Source organism: Engystomops pustulosus, chromosome 8, assembly GCF_040894005.1.
Source record: "Engystomops pustulosus chromosome 8, aEngPut4.maternal, whole genome shotgun sequence".
Classification (NCBI taxonomy): domain Eukaryota; kingdom Metazoa; phylum Chordata; class Amphibia; order Anura; family Leptodactylidae; genus Engystomops; species Engystomops pustulosus.
The window spans coordinates 18878617-18899792 of NC_092418.1; the positions used below are offsets into that span (position 1 = coordinate 18878617).

The 21176-nt window shown below is 43.4% G+C and overlaps 1 protein-coding gene across 2 annotated transcripts; it reads left to right on the forward strand.

Annotated features, from left to right (window-relative positions):
- Window positions 1-306: 306 nt before the first annotated feature.
- LOC140074797 (testis-expressed protein 2-like) lies at window positions 307-21165 on the forward strand. 2 transcript variants are annotated; one of them, XM_072119977.1, is made up of 12 exons: window positions 307-410; window positions 7930-9257; window positions 10620-10820; window positions 11042-11348; window positions 11422-11660; window positions 11750-11899; window positions 12196-12295; window positions 13718-13850; window positions 18340-18480; window positions 18870-19082; window positions 19540-19660; window positions 20479-21165. In XM_072119977.1, exons 2-12 carry the CDS (start codon window positions 7953-7955, stop codon window positions 20587-20589), a joined length of 3021 nt encoding a protein of 1006 aa, XP_071976078.1. In that variant the 5' UTR covers window positions 307-410; window positions 7930-7952; the 3' UTR covers window positions 20590-21165. The 2 variants fall into 2 exon arrangements, with proteins under 2 accessions (XP_071976078.1, XP_071976077.1); XM_072119976.1 differs by lacking the exon at window positions 307-410 and adding an exon at window positions 2850-3339.
- Window positions 21166-21176: the final 11 nt, after the last annotated feature.

The following is a 21176-nucleotide window of genomic DNA, read 5'->3' on the forward strand; positions in this document are numbered from 1 at the left end:
CTGAATGACCAATGACACTGAATGACCAAGTGCACATGAGCACTTCCCTGCTGTGCCCCCTACTCCCTCATGCCTAGGCCCCAGGGTCTGCTGTCTCACTGCCACCCGGCACTTACATTTCTGCATACGCCGGCCCTAGATCTCTTACAGGGCTAATAAAAGCGCAGAGCCATAAATCTCGCCCATCTCCAGGCATGTGCTTACAAGACATTAAGTATTGATGAATAAATAGAGCTTGTGTTCAGATGTGGCCACTGCTGAGCCCAGCAGAAGCTTCTTCCACCTCCGGAAAGTTGAACCTTACGAAACCAAATCGCCAAATTTTAAGATGCTGCAAGTCATTAGGCCAGAGGTGGGGAATAGGCTGCGGAGGAAAATCCAAGAGAACCTTAAAGGGATCCTGTCAGCAGGTGTCACCATGCAGACTGCAGCCAGTGTTATGTATTATCCCTGGAGAGATGTGTAATCACACCTTTGTGTATGTTGTTAGTAGCAGCAGGACAGTGAAATATGGAGTTATATTTCATGATGATAGCTATAGGGGAATGTCCTTACACTGCTGTGCTCTCGCCAGCCAGTGTTAGGTATAAATCATTGAGAGATTTGTAATCAGACCTTTGTGTATGTTTTAATAGCAGCAGGACTGTGATATATGCATATATATTCTAGTATTGTAGTTTACCCAAGTGCTGTTGGGTGTGTCCTCACACAGCTGTGCTTTTTGTAGGTATTGTCCCAGGAGATGTGTAATCATACATTTGTATATGCTATTAGTAGCTGCAGGACTGTGAGATATGAATCTATATACTGTGGTTATAGCTATGAGGGGAATGTCCTCACACTTCTGTGCTCTTTGCAGGCAGTGTTAGGTATTGTCATTGGAGTAATGTGTAATCAGACCTTTGTGTATGTTGTTAGTAGCAGCAGGACTGTGAAATCTGGATTTATTTTCTAGTGCACTGGGGGTATGTCCTCACACTGCTGTGCTCTTACTTTTGTACTACTGCACAGCCCCTCCCTCTGCTCTAAGTAAAAGCTGTGACAGGCTTCTGATTGATTGCATCTGGTTATCCTTACAGACCATAGATTAATCCAGACAAGATATTAGCGAGTCGTATTATGATGGCTCCACGGCTATAATGTCACATTGCAGACAGACATTAGATGTTCCTGCTATCAGTACGTATCCATAATCCACCAAATCCTAATCCGAAAGTTATGAGGCATCTGCTGGGTTTGTCTTTCCTAATCCTGCTGTAAACCTCGGGGGGCTCGTGGCTGTCCGTGGTCCTGAAGTGTCAGTGACGCAGATAGAGGCCAGAGACAAGTCATGGCTGCCCCCGGAGCTCAAGGCCAATATGTGACAACCAGAATGATATGTCCCCTACATGATGCTATTACTCTAGTATCCATCCTGGTTGTCATCCTGCTTTCCACTGACTCTGAATGATATGTCCCCTACATGATGCTATAACTCTAGTATCCATCCTGGTTGTCATCCTGCTTTCCACTGACTCTGAATGGCACAGAAACCTGCATCGATCTATAAATCCAAGCTCTCACATATCTGTATCTTACTGCTTCCCTCTGTCAGTCTTCACTGTTCTCCTCTTATTCTATTTTAGGTACCTGAAATCAGAATTTCTGTCATACACCCTCACATTATACACGAAGCTGCCCACACACAATCCGTGGTCTCTTTACAGTAAATAATGTCACCATACAGTGTGGATGGGTCTTCTACATAAATAATGCCACAATGCAGTATATATTATCCTGCCTTACTGTACACATAAGTAATAGCTATATACAGTATGAATCTTCCTTCCATATTGTGCACATAACATTGTATTTTAACCCCTCCATACTGTACAGATAACACATGCTGCCATACTATAGACAGTTACAGTATAAATCATCCATGCACACTGTCCACATAACTTCTGTACAGAACTAATACCACCATATTGTACAAATAAAAATTATGCCCTTATTTTGTGAATAAACGGCCATTCTGTACACAAAGCTAAACCCTCCATACAGTACACAATACGCTACCATATTGTACAGATAATTATTGCCACCATACAGTGCAGATAAGCTTGTCATTCTGTACCCATAACTAATGCTGCCATGCTATACACAAGACAAATGCTGCCATACTGTACACAGAAGTTATGCTGCAATACTATACACAGAACAAATGCTGCCATACTGTACTCAGAAGTAATGCTGCAATACTATATACAGAACAAATGCTGCCATACTGTACACAGAAATAATACTGCCATGCTATACACAGAACAAATGCTGCCATACATTACACAGGAGAAATGCAGCAATACTATACACAAAACAAATGCTGCCATGCTATTCACAGAAGTAATGCTGCAATACTATACACAGAACAAATGCTGCCATGCTATTCACAGAAGTAATGCTGCAATATTATACACAAAACAAATGCTGTCATACTGTGCACAGAGCAGATGCTTCCATACTATATCCTGAAGAAATGCTGCCATCCTGTACACAGAAGAAATTATGCCTTACTAAAACCAAATTAATGCTGCCATACTGTAACAGTAGAAAAACCCCTTTCATCATATAATTTTTTGCTGCTCACTGCCACCACTAGAGGGAGCTCTCTGCATTTGCATTCACCCATTGAAATCAATTCTCTCCCTGGTGGTGGTTAATAATTCAGAGCATTGAATAATCTGGTATCTACCCCTTTTTAGTATAGCTGGATATTTCTGTATATATTTTAGCCTGCATGTGTATACCAGTGTCATCCGGATTATTTTTAGGCATACCCCCCTCCTGCGCGGCAGTGGACTGCTCTCCAGCTCAGTGCAATGCAGCATTTGTCAGTAGCAGGCGGTGGATAATCTCCCGGGATGCTGAGGATTTATCCGCAGGCGTCTCTCCCAACGTGCTGATCCTCGAAGAGCAGGAAACTTGGAATAAACTCCGGCTACAAGGCTGTGATCTAGTAACACACAGCAGCCGACACATTGTAACGCCACAGCCAATAGAGACAGGAGCAGGGGATGTGCATCTGCAGAGCAATTAGTCTGAGCTTCATCCTCTCGCCATCCAATGGCACTGAGCTCCTGTCTCCTCCGCCAGTATACTGCTTCTCCCTGCAGGACTTAGAGGGGGTGTTATATTTTGGGAGCCAGTCCTCCGGTAGCACCCGCTGTGTGTGAGAGGAGGGCTGCACAGACCCCTGCATTGCCTGTACACTTGGCGCCGTCTGCAGAGATGCTAAGGCTTCCTCACCTGTCTACAGGGGTACAGCCCAGGATCCCCCCAAATTAGGACCATTCCCAGCAGGTAAGTACTTCTGATGCATTGCACTATTCATTATGGGGGTCTTAGAGGGCACCTTCCTATATAAGCCTATCCTATACCCCCTATGCCCCGCTGTATGTCGCAGTCAGGTACCCGGGCACATACCACTGCAGCTGCCTATAGCACACAGCTGGTCACCTGTGCTGGTACTGACCAGATCCAGATCCATACCTGTAGGACGGAGATGGCGACTGATTTGTGTGTTGATATAGAGAGAAAGTTGAGTGTGTGATGTAGCTGTGCTGAGTTTGTCATCTGTGCCCCAGGACTGCAGGTAAATGTAAGATCTCAGTGGCAGTAACTCGTTCAGCTCTGCTACATCCATTGGGATGTGTTGATGCTGAGCTGTGGGCATCTATTCTGCATCACTGCAGCTACAGAGTATGGGATAGGTGCAGGACCAGGGGGCTGGGAGCCCAAAGGGAATCTCAGTCCATTTCTTGAAGATGATCGATAGGATTTATCTTCAATTCGAAGATTGAAAAAATATTGATTGGTGCAGTCACTGAATGATGACACTACATCCTGAGGTTAAAGGGACACTAACCCTAAACTCAGAGGCTCCTAATAGTGCAGCAGGGTTATAGGAGGGGCGGCTGATATCTGGGGGAAGGGATTATATGGGCCTACTGCTTCCTATGGCTGATAACAGAGAACAGAAGATTGTATTACACTGGGACCTACCAATGTTATGTCTGTTTAGTACCCCCAAAAGAAATATGAGAGTTATACAGCTATAAAGCCCAATTAATTATAATACATAGATAGATAGATAGATAGATAGATAGATAGATAGATAGATAGGAGATAGATAGATAGATAGATAGATAGATAGATAGATAGATAGATAGGAGATAGATAGATATATAGATAGATAGATATGACATAGATATGAGATAGATAGATGGATAGATATGAGAGATAGATACATATGAGATAGATAGATAGATAGATAGATAGATAGATAGATAGATAGATCAATATGAAATAGATAGATAGGAGATAGATAGATATGAGATAGATAGGAGATAGATAGATAGATAGATAGGAGATAGATAGATAGATAGATAGATAGATAGATAGATAGATAGATAGATAGATGTGATAGATCATATATATAGTAATAGTATATATATATATATATTACATCCTCCTTCTTGGATGTGAGATCTTAGTCTGCCAGATGTTTGTCTTTCCTTTATCTGGGCTTATTAATCTGTCTGAACCCCCCTGGCTGGGAGAAGCTTTTCCAAGTTCCCCTGGATCCTGTCACTATAAATTAGGTCATTTATATATCTGCAAATCCATGCAACACTATAGACGGGGAGTAACAAAAGACAAACATAAAAAGTATAACTATTGGCAATGTACTGTCTATATATTTCCCTACTACCACTGCTTATCACAGGTTAAACATACCTTCTACATCCAAAAAGAGGGACAATTGTACATAGGGGCAGTATTATAGTAGTTATATCCTTGTACATAGGGGACAGTATTATAGTAGTTATATTCTTGTACATAGGGGGCAGTATTATAGTAGTTATATTCTTGTACATAGGGGGCAGTATTATAGTAGTTATATTCCTGTACATAGGGGGCAGTATTATAGTAGTTATATTCTTGTACATAGGGGGCAGTATTATAGTAGTTATATTCTTGTACATAGGGGGCAGTATTATAGTAGTTATATTCCTGTACATAGGAGGCAGTATTATAGTAGTTATATTCCTGTACATAGGGGCAGTATTATAGTAGTTATATTCTTGTACATAGGGGGCAGTATTATAGTAGTTATATTCTTGTACATAGGGGACAGTATTATAGTAGTTATATTCTTGTACATAGGGGGCAGTATTATAGTAGTTATATTCTTGTACATAAGGGACAGTATTATAGTAGTTATATTCTTGTACATAGGGGGCAGTATTATAGTGGTTATATTCTTGTACCTAGGGGGCAGTATTATAGTAGTTATATTCTTGTACATAGGGGACAGTATTATAGTAGTTATATTCTTGTACATAGGAGGCAGTATTATAGTAGTTATATTCTTGTACATAAGGGACAGTATTATAGTAGTTATATTCTTGTACATAGGGGACAGTATTATAGTAGTTATATTCTTGTACATAGGAGGCAGTATTATAGTAGTTATATTCTTGTGCATAGGGAGCAGTATTATAGTAGTTATATTCCTGTACATAGGGGGCAGTATTATAGTAGTTATATTCTTGTACATAGGGGGCAGTATTATAGTAGTTATATTCTTGTACATAGGGGGCAGTATTATAGTAGTTATATTCCTGTACATAGGGGCAGTATTATAGTAGTTATATTCTTGTACACAGGGGGCAGTATTATAGTAGTTATATTCTTGTACATAGGGGACAGTATTATAGTAATTATATTCTTGTACATAGGAGGCAGTATTATAGTAGTTATATTCTTGTACATAGGAGGCAGTATTATAGTAGTTATATTCTTGTACATAGGGGGCAGTATTATAGTAGTTATATTCTTGTACATAGGGGGCAGCATTATAGTAGTTATATTCTTGTACATAGGGGGCAGTATTATAGGAGTTATATTCCTGTACATAGGGGGCAGTATTATAGTAGTTATATTCTTGTACATAGGGGGCAGTATTATAGTAGTTATATTCTTGTACATAGGGGACAGTATTATAGTAGTTATATTCTTGTACATAGGAGGCAGTATTATAGTAGTTATATTCTTGTACATAGGGGGCAGTATTATAGTAGTTATATTCTTGTACATAGGGGGCAGTAGTATAGTAGTTATATTCTTGTACATAGGGGGCAGTATTATAGTAGTTATATTCCTGTACATAGGGGCAGTATTATAGTAGTTATATTCGTGTACATAGGGGGCAGTATTATAGTAGTTATATTCCTGTACATAGGGAGCAGTATTATAGTAGTTATATTCTTGTACATAGGGGGCAGTATTATAGTAGTTATATTCTTGTACATAGGAGGCAGTATTATAGTAGTTATATTCTTGTACATAGGGGGCAGTATTATAGTAGTTATATTCTTGTACATAGGGGGCAGTAGTATAGTAGTTATATTCTTGTACATAGGGGGCAGTATTATAGTAGTTATATTCCTGTACATAGGGAGCAGTATTATAGTAGTTATATTCTTGTACATAGGGGACAGTATTATAGTAGTTATATTCTTGTACATAGGGGACAGTATTATAGTAGTTATATTCTTGTACATAGGGGGCAGTATTATAGTAGTTATATTCCTGTACATAGGGGCAGTATTATAGTAGTTATATTCGTGTACATAGGGGGCAGTATTATAGTAGTTATATTCCTGTACATAGGGAGCAGTATTATAGTAGTTATATTCTTGTACATAGGGGGCAGTATTATAGTAGTTATATTCTTGTACATAGGAGGCAGTATTATAGTAGTTATATTCTTGTACATAGGGGGCAGTATTATAGTAGTTATATTCTTGTACATAGGGGGCAGTAGTATAGTAGTTATATTCTTGTACATAGGGGGCAGTATTATAGTAGTTATATTCCTGTACATAGGGAGCAGTATTATAGTAGTTATATTCTTGTACATAGGGGACAGTATTATAGTAGTTATATTCTTGTACATAGGGGACAGTATTATAGTAGTTATATTCTTGTACATAGGGGGCAGTATTATAGTAGTTATATTCCTGTACATAGGGGGCAGTATTATAGTAGTTATATTCCTGTACATAGGGGGCAGTATTATAGTAGTTATATTCCTGTACATAGGGGGCAGTATTATAGTAGTTATATTCCTGTACATAGGGGGCAGTATTATAGTAGTTATATTCCTGTACATAGGGGGCAGTATTATAGTAGTTATATTCCTGTACATAGGGGGCAGTATTATAGTAGTTATATTCCTGTACATAGGGGGCAGTATTATAGTAGTTATATTCTTGTACATAGGGGGCAGTATTATAGTAGTTATATTCCTGTACATAGGGGGCAGTATTATAGTAGTTATATTCTTGTACATAGGGGGCAGTATTATAGTAGTTATATTCTTGTACATAGGGAGCAATATTATAGTAGTTATATTCTTGTACCCATATGAACCTGACAGTGGGTCTTAGTCTTGACACTGAATGATCAGGGCAAGACACTAACTACAACCTGCTGACTGACAGATCAGAGAAACAGAACTTTAAAGGGAATAAGAAATGTCACCAGTAGTCAGGAAAAGTCAGTGGGATCCTGTGTGATGTGGATGGAGATGAGCAGGACCTTATCCAGTATTTCTGTTCATCATGTCAGTATCTCTGACTTCAAGCTAGGCAACAATCACACGACCATATAGGTGTTGTATGTACAGCCGCAAGCTATAGACAGCCATAGACGGTGCAGCATACATACAGCACCATACCACTCTGTACATTGGAAAAAGATAGGACATGTCCGATCTTTCTCTTTTTGAACGGCCCATACTCCATACATTTCTACGGAGAGGGGAGGGGTAAATTTTTTAAGTCATATTTACTTATATGACACCATGTTTTCTGATTTTTCCAGATTGACAAGCCATGCAGTGAAGAATGTCTGATTCCGCCAAAGTTAGTCCTGTGCCGTCTGATTCCTCAACACTTGACCATTCTTTAGCATGTCGGAAGCAAGAAATAGTTTCTCAAAAGACCCCACAAGGAATAACCATCCAGTTAACAAAAGTGCATAGTGAAGACAACTGGGAGGACTTGGATGAGAGTGACCTTATCTTCACTTTGGACCAGGATGATGAAGAAGCAATGGCCTCCACCATAGCAGCTAGAGCAGCGTGTCCATTGTATGGGCAATCAAAAGCACAAGATGGGACTGTTATCGATGAGTTAGCCCTGGCTGCCTATGAGTGTGCAGGGGATGTGCTGCTGTCTAATGAGACCCCAAAACATAGCTGCCCCCTCTTGCCAAGTTCACCCACTTCTAAACCTCTCATCAATCTGGTCAAATCTGTCTCCACAGAAATTGACGTCAAAGACCCCACTCTTCATAAACCTCATCCCTTTGTTAACTTGGTCAAGTCCATTTCCACCGAGATCTCTAGACTGGAACCAGAAGTGACACAATCTAAGTCAGACTCTAAACTCAATGTCCATCTTTGGAGGCAAATAACACAACCCAAAGGGAAAAATGGAGACTCTAGGACCGCTCCATCCTCCCCGAGCACATCACCTTCGGAAAGCAAAGGAATGTTCTTCAATGTCCAAGACGTGGAAGCCAAACTAGAAGACACTAAGAGGAGATTGTCTGAAGCTATGCAAGAACCATTGAGCATGCTCAGTAAGATTATAGGAGATGAAACCACAAGCCCGAACCCCAAATACAGAACTATGTCCCCACTGTTCTTGAACCAGGAATTCCCATCCAGTCAATTAAAAGAACAAGGAATTTTTGAATCTAAGAACACGTTTACCAACTGCGGAAGATTAGAAGAAGGAGAAATCATGGACTTTGCTGAGAGAGAGGCACAACAGAACCACTGCAAATATAAGATCTGTTCGTATGGAGACATCATCCAGGTGGTAGAACTTACCAGTGAGGATGCAGAAGATCAAGGACTACCTTCCCCCATGGACGACTGCCAACCTCCATCCCACAACAACGACGTGCCATGCAGTGCCCTGGTCTGTGTAGCTATCCTAGCCTATAACTTCTTCATATGGCCACTTCCTGCTTACATCTCGGGTCTTTTCATGGGCATTGCTAGTGGATTTATTTTAGGATTTTTTCTAGTATTATTGTTGGTGCCCAAGCAGCCCTGCTCCAGGAGACACAGGCGTTACCTGCAAGATTGTGCAACCTTTCCTTTAACCATGCCTAACCTCCAGGAAAGCAATCTGCTGCAGGTAAGACATCCCTACTATGCCACGTGTCATCTAGTGATGTGACCTTATTGTAATAGGGTCTAAACTGGAGGCCTGCAAATGACATTGTTATGGGGGTCCTGCAGCGGAGAATCATATAAGGAGGCTGTGGTTTTCACTGTTCGTGTGAATAGTGTCCTGTAGTTAAGATTGTTATGGAGCTGCTATATCTGTGTAGTTATAGGGATTTTGCAAATACTACTGTTATGGGGGTCCTGTCTGTTGTAATGTGAGATGGGAGCTCTGATTGTTACTGTTCTGACTGTTATGAGGGTCCCTTGGGTGGTCCCTTGCAGTTGAGAATTTTGAGGGGGTTGAGACTGTTGAGGGGGTTGTGCAGTTGTTTGTGATGGTGATGCTGAGGCCTTCGCTGTTATAGGGGTTCTGTTTTTGGCACAGTTATAGGGGTCCTGTGGCTGGAATTGTTGTTTGGATTTAGAGGTCCTTTCCCACTCATAGAGACCAGGACAATATTACATTTATTATACTAAGGGACCTGGTACATGGATGCCACATCCACAGTGCTGATCCTCTACTTCTTTCCTTTGACTACTAGGGGCCACGTACAGATTTTGCATCAGCATCAAGTTATGGTTGGCATTATGGGGGCACTTGGCAGAATTATTGGACCATGTTCACATAACACATGACTGCTTTCTCCATGAATCTCTGTTAGATTCTGTATTGTACATAAAACGCTGTGGATTTCCTCTCATGCACATTGCTCTCCAGCTTTGTCTTGGTGACATATCATGCCAGCCTCTGGGCGCATGAAGGATTCCCTGGCATGGAGTAATTGTCGGCATGACTGCACACTTTCCATCACTTCACACTCTTTCTCAGAAATGTAATTTAGCAATTGATATAATCTGTGTATTAGGCGCATCCGGAGCAGCTGCAGCAGCGGGGGCCATCACTATGGGCACTGCAGATAACATTGATGGGTGACATCCTCAGCGGGCAGCACACATTGCCGATACAGATCCAACATTGTCACATTAGAAGATTTCATAGACTCTGACAAGTATTTGGTTCAAGGCCCAGAGCTGAGGCAACTGTGGAGAAAACATGCACATGAATTAGGCAAAATGACTCAAGATGTGATTTAATGTCATCATAGATCGACACTTGCTGTCTGTGAATGGAAATCCTGTCCTGGCGATGCCGTACAGAGAATATATGAGGCCTAGCAAGACTCGTATGGATAGGACCAGACAGAGGCTTGAGCATAAGGGGGCCAAAAGACCAGAGTAGGCCCCAATCCATCTAGAGGTGGTGTTTGGTAGTTGCTGCAATGTGTCATATAATCTTCGAGATATCCACCGTCTTATTTTTGCTTTTTAGGGCTGGATGAACGAGCTGTTTTCTTACGATCCTGAGATCTATCACCCGGCTCTCACCCACTCCGTGTTTGTGACTCTGGAAGGGACAACTTTAAAACGCTCCTATCCCAAAAACAGCCTTCCCCGGCGGTCTATCTATGGGGAGGAGATACCAGAAACAGGGTTTGTCAGTCATATAACCAACAACTTGGTCAATGCCCAGGTAAGGAAGGGGTAAATTGTCCACCATATGGTAAGCCTACAATGCCAAATTCTTTAGCAATTTGAAGAGTTAACTTTATGGTTCTTGATTGTGTTACAGAGGGGTTAGCATAGTCCATATAGGTCTTCAGAAATGCATTATTGACCCAAGTAACGTGCACATCTAAGCCAAGGCTTGTGGTCCTCTATTGCTACTGATCATAATGGTGGTGATTGTTTTAGGTATTCCTGTATCCCAACGGACTGGCAAACAAGAGACTTTGGAATAAAAAATATCCAATCTGCATCCAGTTATGTGATCCTGAAGATCCTGTTGTTGAGAACGTTGAATCAGCAGACAAGGAAACTGAGAGTGGAGGGTCTCCAAGACGGGATCCAGACAACCCAAGTGCGGAGTGTAAGGCGGGGACATTGTATCTGTTCGGAAGGACGGGAAGAGACAAGGAAGAGTGGTATCAACACCTGGTGAGGGCATCTCAAAGCTCCATGCCTACAAAACAAGATGCCAACAGAAGTGAAAGCAAGACAGGTAAGTCATGGTTGACAATTTAGTGTCTCTTGTTGTTTTTGATACCCACTGACTTCGACTCCATCTTATTTAGGGTCACTACCTAACCCCCTCTCCAGTCCTTCCAGTTGGGGGGGCACAAGTAACAGTAGCGTGGAGAGTATGGAGGACGGATCCAATACCTGTAAATCTAAAGACTTAATAGGGAACATAAGACAAAAAATCCTCTTGGACTATGCCACCTACATGTCCAAGTATATCTCAACAGAAACAGGCAGTCCAACCCTGAGCCCTCAAGAGAGCGCTGCCAGTAGCCCCATCCCACCGAAGAAGGTGAGTTGTTTCCTCTTTGTTCCGCTTTGTTCGTATCTGCCTCTGCATAAGTGACACATCCCTAATTCAATGTCTCTTATTTCACCCAGCACATTATTGAACAGCAGTCCATCTCCAGTAACCCCAATGTGTGCTGGGTCAATGCCTTCATTGGACGTATATTCTGGGATTTCTTGCGGGAAAAGTATTGGGAAGATGTAGTGGCGAATAAAATCCAGAAAAAGTTGACCAAAATCAAGGTAGGATTGTGAGTAAACATGTTTATATGACTTGAAAGCTTTGTAAATAAGGATATTATATTCGGGGCGAGAGGCGGGTACAGAAGGCAGCTGCCTAAGGGCTGTGGTGGGTTCGCAGTATAATCCTTGATAAAAAATGAGGGTCTCCAAGTGTCATCACAAATATGCGGGATTGAGGCAAAGAGGGGGCAGACTATTCTGCTGGGACTGCTGTGAAATTGTTTAATATATGGTATAAAACATCAATGTGGTAGTGTGACACCATGTAATTCACTCTGTGCAATTGTTTCACCCAGCTGCCAAATTTTATGGATGAGCTGACACTAACAGGCTTGGATATGGGAACATCACTTCCCCAGGTTCTCTCCATCTCCTCACCAAGCTTGAATGAAAGAGGTGAGTGTTTTCTAGGTAAGTGCACTGGGGCCATGACCTCACACTGCTGTTCTCTTAGCAGTGTGTTCCTCCACGGCCCCTCCCCTCTGCTCTTTGTAACTTCTGTAGTAGTCAACTAATGCAACATAGTGCAGAAGGGAGGGGTTGTGGAGATGTTTAAAGGGAACCTGTCACCAGGTATGTCATTTTTAGCTGGTGACAGAATAGTCTATGCTGTGTGGATTTTAAAAATGCCCTTGTCAGCATTTTGATTAATTTCAGTAGTTTATATAAGTTTAAATCACATTACCTGGCTCCTTGCCAGCAGCATGTGGTGAGTCCCGGGGCGAAGGGGGGTGAAAGCCTCTGTGTGCCTGTGTCAGTCTCCTGCAGCTCTCTCCCCCCTCCATGGCAGGGAAGGGGGATGGTGTGGTGGACAATTTGTACCCCTTTGCCCATCCCTTTGGCACTACTGCTGCTTAGTAGGAATGTGCCCGATCTCATTAAAATACTGACTAATAAGATGCTGACATCCGAGGCACAAAAAGCAGATCAAGGCATCTATTTATAATGTACGCAGCTCCGCGGCGAGCGCATTACATCCTCATTAGACTCATCATCTACAGAACAATGGAAGAGGAGGCATTTCATGCATCATTAGATGCTGTTCCCCAAAGACAATCCTAAAATATGGGTTATATAGTGCTTTGCTATCCCATAGTATAGCGACGATTTCATTATACAGTTCTAGATATAGATATATCCCATTAGATTCCATAACATCTTGTAATACGGTACACTATATGGCAGTATTTTTGGTTCCTAGTACATCAGAGTTGTGGATATACATGTGGTGTATTTAGCTCCATTATTTAAGGATGAAGGTGGTATTTTTAATCTCTCCCAGTTACTGCCAAGTCGCTGTCACTCCGTCCCCACTGACATCGTCCTATGTACATCATAAAAATGACCGTCCTGGACTGTGATGAAATAAACAGCCCATTCCATCAGATGTCCGCGCTGTTCCCTTCTCCCATTCCAGGGATTAGTCCAGAGCAGCTGTTGCCATTGGCAAGGGATTGGGCCACGTGCTCAATATTAACCACAGCCATTAATCACCATTATGAGAAAACAAGTCGCTTTAAGGAGAGCACCGCTGAGTACAAGAGGAAGACTAAGCTTGGGATTACTGGCGTCTACTGTCAAGCACGCTTAACCCCTGCTTAGAGTTTACATGTCACACATGTCAGGACGGCACATAGAAAGGGGCTATAAAGAAAAACTTTTGAAAAATATGTCCCAATGTAATGTGGTTGGCTAAATAACTGCAGTACCAGTTGTGGCCAGCAGAGAGGATATAGCGCTTTTTCATTCCTTAAAAAGCAGAAATTTGGCTGCTTGTCAGGACATTTTTATGAAATATGTTTCATTTTATCTTCTCAGGGTTATGGGTAGACATGGATGTTACGTACAGCGGATCTTTACAAGTGACATTAGAGACAAAGATGAATCTATCTAGACTGGGAAAGGAGACAACAGAGGAAGAGGGCAGATCGTTTGATAATAGAAGACACAGGTGAGGTGCTAAGATTCTATATCTTGTCTCATAAACCTTTCCTGTATAACCAGAATAAATTGATTAAATTGATTATATCATCTCCAACAATGTGTACCCAATGGGGGTCATTTACTAAGGGCCCAATTCGCGTTTTCCCGACGTGTTACCCGAATATTTCCGATTTGCACCGATTGTACCTGAATAGCCCCGGGTTTTTGGCGCACGCGATCGGAATTTGGCACATCGGCGCCGGTATGCACGCGACGGAAATCGGGGGGCGTGGCCGAACGAAAACCCGACGTATTCGGAAAAACCGCCGCATTTAAAAAAAATTGTGTCGCGAAAATTTCACTCACCTTCATCCTGGATAGGTCGGTGTATTTTGAGGCATTCCAGCGGACTTCAGCGCAGCAGCGCCACCTGGTGGACGTCGGAGGAACTGCTTTGATGAATCCCGGCCGGACCCGAATCCAGTGCAGAGAACGCGCCGCTGGATCGCGAACGGACCGGGTAAGTAAATCTGCCCCATTGTCTTATTCATCACACAATATGGGGCACATTTACTTACTTATTTTATTTTTTTTAAATGCGGCGGTTTTTCCGAATCCGTCGGGTTACCGTTCGGCCACGGCCCCCGATTTCCGTCGCGTGCATGCCAGCGCCGATGCGCCACAAACCGATCCTGTGCGCCAAAATCCCGGGGCAATTCAGGGACAATCGACGCAAATCGGAAATATTCGGTTAACACGTCGGGAAAACGCGAATCGGGCCCTTAGTAAATGACCCCCATTCCCTCTGATACACAGCCCTACAGATACACAGTCCTACAGATACACAGTCCTACAGATACACAGTCCTACAGATACACAGTCCCTCTGATACACAGTCCCTCTGATACACAGTCCTACAGATACACAGTCCTACAGATACACAGTCCTACAGATACACAGTCCCTCTGATACACAGTCCTACAGATACACAGTCCCCCTGATACACAGTCTCTCTGGTACACAGTCCCCCTGGTACACAGTCCCTCTGGTTCACAGTCCCCCTGGTACACAGTCCCTCTGATACACAGTCCCCCTGGTACACAGTCCCCCTGTTACACAGTCCCCCTTGTTACACAGTCCCTCTGGTACACAGTCCCTCTAGTACACAGTCCCTCTGGTACACAGTCCCTCTGGTACACAGTCCCCCTGTTACACAGTCCCTCTGATACACAGTCCCTCTAGTACACAGTCCCTCTAGTACACAGTCTCTCTGGTACACAGTCCCCCTGTTACACAGTCCCCCTGTTACACAGTCCCCCTGTTACACAGTCCCTCTGATACACAGTCCCTCTGGTACACAGTCCCCCTGTTACACAGTCCCTCTGGTACACAGTCCCCCTTGTTACACAGTCCCTCTAGTACACAGTCCCTCTGGTACACAGTCCCTCTAGTACACAGTCCCTCTGGTACACAGTCCCCCTGTTACACAGTCCCTCTGGTACACAGTCCCCCTGTTACACAGTCCCTCTGGTACACAGTGCCTCTAGTACACAGTCTCTCTGGTACACAGTCCCCCTGTTACACAGTCCCTCTGATACAAAGTCCCTCTGGTACACAGTCCCTCTGGTACACAGTCCCCCTGTTACACAGTCCCTCTGGTACACAGTCCCCCTGTTACACAGTCCCCCTGGTACACAGTCCCCCTGGTACACAGTCCCTCTGATACACAGTCTCTCTGGTACACAGTCCCCCTGGTACACAGTCCCTCTGGTACACAGTCCCCCTGATACACAGTCCCCCTGGTACACAGTCCCCCTGTTACACAGTCCCCCTGGTGCACAGTCCCCCTGGTGCACAGTCCCCCTGGTGCACAGTCCCCCTGGTACACAGTCCCCCTGGTAAACAGTCCCCCTGTTACACAGTCCCCCTGGTACACAGTCCCCCTGATACACAGTCCCCCTGGTACACAGTCCCCCTGATACACAGTCCCCCTGGTACACAGTCCCCCTGATACACAGTCCCCCTGATGCACAGTCCCCCTGGTACACAGTCCCCCTGTTACACAGTCCCCCTGGTACACAGTCCCCCTGGTACACAGTCCCCCTGATACACAGTCCCCCTGGTACACAGTCCCCCTGGTACACAGTCCCCCTGGTACACAGTCCCCCTGATACACAGTCCCCCTGGTACACAGTACCCCTGGTACACAGTCCCCCTGATGCACAGTCCCTCTGGTGCACAGTCCCCCTGATACACAGTCCCCCTGGTACACAGTCCCCCTGGTACACAGTCCCTCTGGTACACAGTCCCTCGGGTACACAGTGCTAGTGTTGCGTTGCATTCAGTTTTTCAGATGCAGTTTTTGATGTCCAAACCAGGAGTGGAGTGAAAATAGAGGAGCAGCTTCTCTCGATGATAAGTCCTCCCCCATTATCATCCACACCTGCTTTTGGCTGCAAAAACTGCATATGAAAAACTGAACGTGTGAATGCATCCTAAGAGTTAACCTAGCAGTGAATATGTGTGTGGGGTGTAATGCCCCCCCCTGCTATTAGCATTGTATACTGTGCCAGAGGGTGTTAATTGGGGAGACTGTAAAGACAGGGAAGAGGCAGCGCTGTCAGGGGGAGGACAATGCGCAGAGCCGAGGATCCACCCAATTCTGGTGGAAACGGATAATTAAGAGAAGTGCTGGAACGTGCGTTACCCTGTGACCTTCATACACCTCCGGGAGGGGGTGCGCCTGTCACATGAGGCGACCAAATATAGCAACATGTGCAAAAGAGATTCATGTATAACATCTCCGGCACAGCCCAGAGTGTGCAAATGTAGCAGAGCTGGGTTTGTCATTCAATAATCAGAGCACCCCATTGCGCTAACAGCCCCCCCATGTCCCGCTCATTAGATGCTCTATGTGGGGGCAGGACTGTGAGGAACCGCTAGCACAATGGGGGGAGCGTATAAATTAAAATACAAGTTGCTCTGAGGCTGCGGTCACACGTTACGCTAGCAGTCCGTTCATAACGCGACGCACAGTGCACAGGGGGCGGGCCTCGGCCCGATTGCATATGCAGCTCAATCTTCTCTTTTGAGATTTGCCTCAGGTGAAATCAGGAAGTGGCGGCCATTGCAACCAATATTGGCACCGATATGTCCAGGTTTTGTAGTAACATAGAGACGAGGAAATATCAATTCAAAATTTATGAGAAGCCTCAGGGGAGGGGCTCTGCAGCAGCTCCATGCACAGAGCTAAGAGCACAGCAGTGTGAGGACACACCCCCAAGGAGAATATAAATCCATTTTCACAGTCCTAAAAACTGGAAATGACTTTGCATTACATAAATATGTCAGAAGGAACCCTTTAAGCTTATTAGATTGTAATTAGTATTGGAGTATTATATATATTTATATGAGAAAATTGCGTTACAGTCCTACTGCTCAGTATTAGGCCACTATTCAGTTGGTTAATGAACTAGTTTTTCCCCGAGCACGTTCTGTACAATACAAATAATGGGCCGTGTTATGGATGTCAGTAATCTCATGTTATCGATATTGACCGCAAACTCCACTGCAGAAACAAAATATACATTTCTAGTTAAAAAATTCTTTTGTTTTAGATATAATTTTTAATGGTATAAATATTTACCACTGGCGTCATACAATTTTCAGCCTCTAGGTGGCGATTGAAAGCAAAATTAGGAATTTAATAATAATCTTTATTTATATAGTGCCATCATATTCCCAGCACTTTGAAAATCATAGGGGACATATACATGAGGAAGAAGGGGTGACACAAGAGCTTACAGTCTATGAGGATGAGGGGGTGACACTAGAGCTTACAGTCTATGAGGATGAGGGGTGACACAAGAGCTTACAGTCTATGAGGATGAGGGGGGACACAGGAGCTTACAGTCTATGAGGATGAGGGGGGGGACACAGGAGCTTACAGTCTATGAGGATGAGGGGGTGACACAAGAGCTTACAGTCTATGAGGATGAGGGGGGGACACAGGAGCTTACAGTCTATGAGGATGAGGGGGTGACACAAGAGCTTACAGTCTATGAGGATGAGGGGGTGACACAAGAGCTTACAGTCTATGAGGATGAGGGTGTGACACAAGAGCTTACAGTCTATGAGGATGAGGGGGGACACAAGAGGTATAAGAGCTTGTATAATGGTCCAGCCATTATTTATAATGGAACAGAAGAAAATAATTTAATAAATAAAAATGCTGCTGTGTGAACCAGTCATCAGCCACATCTTATATACAGAGACCAGGATGAATGTGACTGTGGAGAAGCCTGCAGCTTGGGGTCTGGTGTTCGCCGGATAACAGGTGGGAGGAGGACACAGGACGGATTAGTAAAGAGAGAGTTGGGATTTCATGCAGTTAGGGAGTGTTATAGGCTGCCTAAAAAGACAGGTTTTAAGAGATCGTTTGAAGCTTTGGAGGTTGGGTATTAGTCTGAGAGTCCAGGGAGAGTGTAACACCAAAATTCCATTTATGAATATTCCAGAGCGAAAATTCCGAGATGTCGGATCTTTACAGACAGCGACGAGGAGTCCTCTAGTGCCGGATCATCAGAAGATGAGGAAATCACAATCACAGAGACGCTGGGAAACCTGGGAGACAGAGCCAACCTGAACAATGCCGAAAGGTGGGACCTAAAGCTGCTGGGCCCAAGTGCCACAGCTTCTATGTGCAACTTATAACACAGTCTGGATGTGACTGCTACTTCTGTACCCCTTACCCCATAACTACACCCCTAGGCACATAAAAGTATAAAAGGGTCACATCCCATCACACCTATAAACATAAGAGCTTTAGTCGTTCTTCTCAAAATAAATGTAAACTCTATGTTTCTGTTAAAGCTGCTTGCTGCATATCTATACAGACTTGCCTTTCAGGAGTATAGTAATGCTGAATACTACGGTCATATTGGTTGCCCCTCGGCCTTCCAAGAAATAGAACCAAATTTCTGAGCAGTTACACTTCTGTTTTATTGGTGCAAAAGAGAGATTTGTGATCCCTGATTTTCCTGTACAGTTTTTCAGGAGGGAACAGCACCAGTCGGCGGATCCTGCGCTTTGTAGATAAAATCGCCAAATCTCGCTATTTCCAGAGAGCCACAGAGAACGAGTACATCAAGAGAAAGATAGAAGAGGTGTCTAACACCCCCCTGCTGCTGACCGTGGAGCTGCAGGAGCTGGAGGGTACGCTGGCTGTGAACATCCCCCCACCACCAACTGACCGCATATGGTAAATGCTCAATCAATATAAAAATTGGAACTTAAGGGGGTCCTGTCACCAAGTACAAAATGCTGATTGTTGAACCTTACGTGTTAGTCAAGGGGGTGGTAATAATTTATTTCTTATACAGCATTAAGACATGGCCCACAGAAAATAAAAAGTTACCGCCTTCTTGGCTAAGAAGAGAAACAAACAGTAAGTCAATCAGGGGCACAGCGCCAATCACATGAGGTATGCTGACCATCAGTTTGTACTTGGTGACTGCTCCTCTTTAAAGGGAATTTCCTCCTAAAAACCAAATATTCAATCAATTTCTCAACACAGACATATCCTTTTGATATAGCAACATGCAAACTTGGGTAACATGCAAAAGCTGGATTTATTTAATTTTACCAAAAGGATAATGTTTCCTGATGGTTATTTTGGAGGTAACTATGATGACAGTGTGGTTGACCCCGTGTTTTAGGTACAGTTTCCGGGCACCACCACAGGTGGAGATGAAGGTTCGACCAAAGTTGGGAGAGAGGGAAGTGACATTTATACATGTGACGGAGTGGATCGAAAAGAAGCTACAGGATGAGTTTCAGGTACTTGAGTATATAAAATGCCTATGACTACCCACAATCCACCATGTCCCTCTCCATCAGGGTTTACAATGAAACCCTTAAAAACTCAGGCACCTTTTTGGATGAAGATGTCAACTCACCTTTAAAATCTGGAAACAAATCCATGTTACATATTTCCGTGCTGACCTCTCTGCATGGTGTGAAGGAGCACTTAAGCTGCACACATAAGGACATTGCCTTGAAGAGATACAAATACAATAAATATACATTCTCCCACATTCAGTCTTCCCTGTATTCTCTGAAAAGTGAAGCTGCTACAAGTCCTGAAGATGTGGTACTTCATAACTTGTAATGTCTGTCTTAAAGGGGATTTCTAGGAATTACTATTCAGGGCCGATCCTCAGTATAGACCGTTAATAGTAATTCCTGGAAAACCCCTTTAAGAAAAGAGACGCACAGCAGCCATCACTATTTCTCTTAAAGTTCTGTCTGAGAGCCAGATGCAGCCAACAAAAGAGCCATATCTGGCTCTTGAGCCATAGGTTCCCTACCCCTGCTCTAGAGGGGCCTGGATGCCTTTCTGGAGAGCAATAATATCACATCGTATGGAAATAACATTTTTTGGAAATAATTTCTATAGATTTAGGGAGTTATTCTGACCACCATATTAGGTATTAGGGGTTCTTCTTTGGGTCAATTGGCATCAGCCATGCAGAGCTTTCACCTTCCTCTGGATCAACACTGTAAAATGTATAAATAATTTGGACTTGGTGGACTGATGGACCTTATTTACTGTGGTACTATGAATCATAATACTTATCTTTCTTTTTTTTTCACAGAAAATTTTAGTAATGCCAAACATGGACGACTTATTATTTCCAATCATGCAGTCAGGACTTGATGTACCCAGACAGCCACAAAGCGACCAGTCCGTGCCAGTCCCATTGTGAATACATAGGATACAAGAACCTGCATGGTCCTCCGGTCCAATAATACCAACTGGACAGAATTGAAATGCATGACCTACTGTAGGCCCCACACCAGGAGGTCCAATTGTACATAGAACTTTCTCCTCATCGGAGTAGAAAAGATCCTCTTGACCTGATCTGTATGGCGCTGCATTGGACATTGTGTGGCTATGACTGTGTTGGCAGCCATTTTGAGTTCAGATTTCATTGAGGCTATTTCTAGAATAATTGTGTCAGCAATTTCCCTAAATTGTCAATTCCTCCATAGATTGAGCAGTAAGGATCACATTCAGCTATAGAAATAACCATATAATTAGGGCTATGGATCTGTCTGGTTGTTCTGTTTTTATTTTGGTCCTTCTGACATAATGGCTACCTCCTTTGCGCATAATGGTAATACTTCAGGGTTAGCTTGGTTCTGAAAATATGACTAGTAGGGAGCTCAAGCAATAAAATATCATTGTGTCCAATGGGATGAATGTGTCATGTGTAATGCCATAGTAGATGCCATTTTGGTGGGAAACCTCTGGTCACTTTGGAATAAAAACCATAAATTAAGCTTGGGCAAG

What these genes read in the sequence shown, in the direction of transcription:
- LOC140074797 (XM_072119977.1), top strand. Translation starts at nt 7,953, where the DNA reads ATGTCTGATTCCGCCAAAGTTAGTCCTGTGCCGTCTGATTCCTCAACA. An exon ending in TTTGATAATAGAAGACACAG is followed by an intron (nt 13,851 to 18,339) that starts GTGAGGTGCTAA and finishes TGAATATTCCAG; the next exon opens with AGCGAAAATTCCGAGATGTC. An exon ending in AGCTACAGGATGAGTTTCAG is followed by an intron (nt 19,661 to 20,478) that starts GTACTTGAGTAT and finishes TTTTTTTCACAG; the next exon opens with AAAATTTTAGTAATGCCAAA.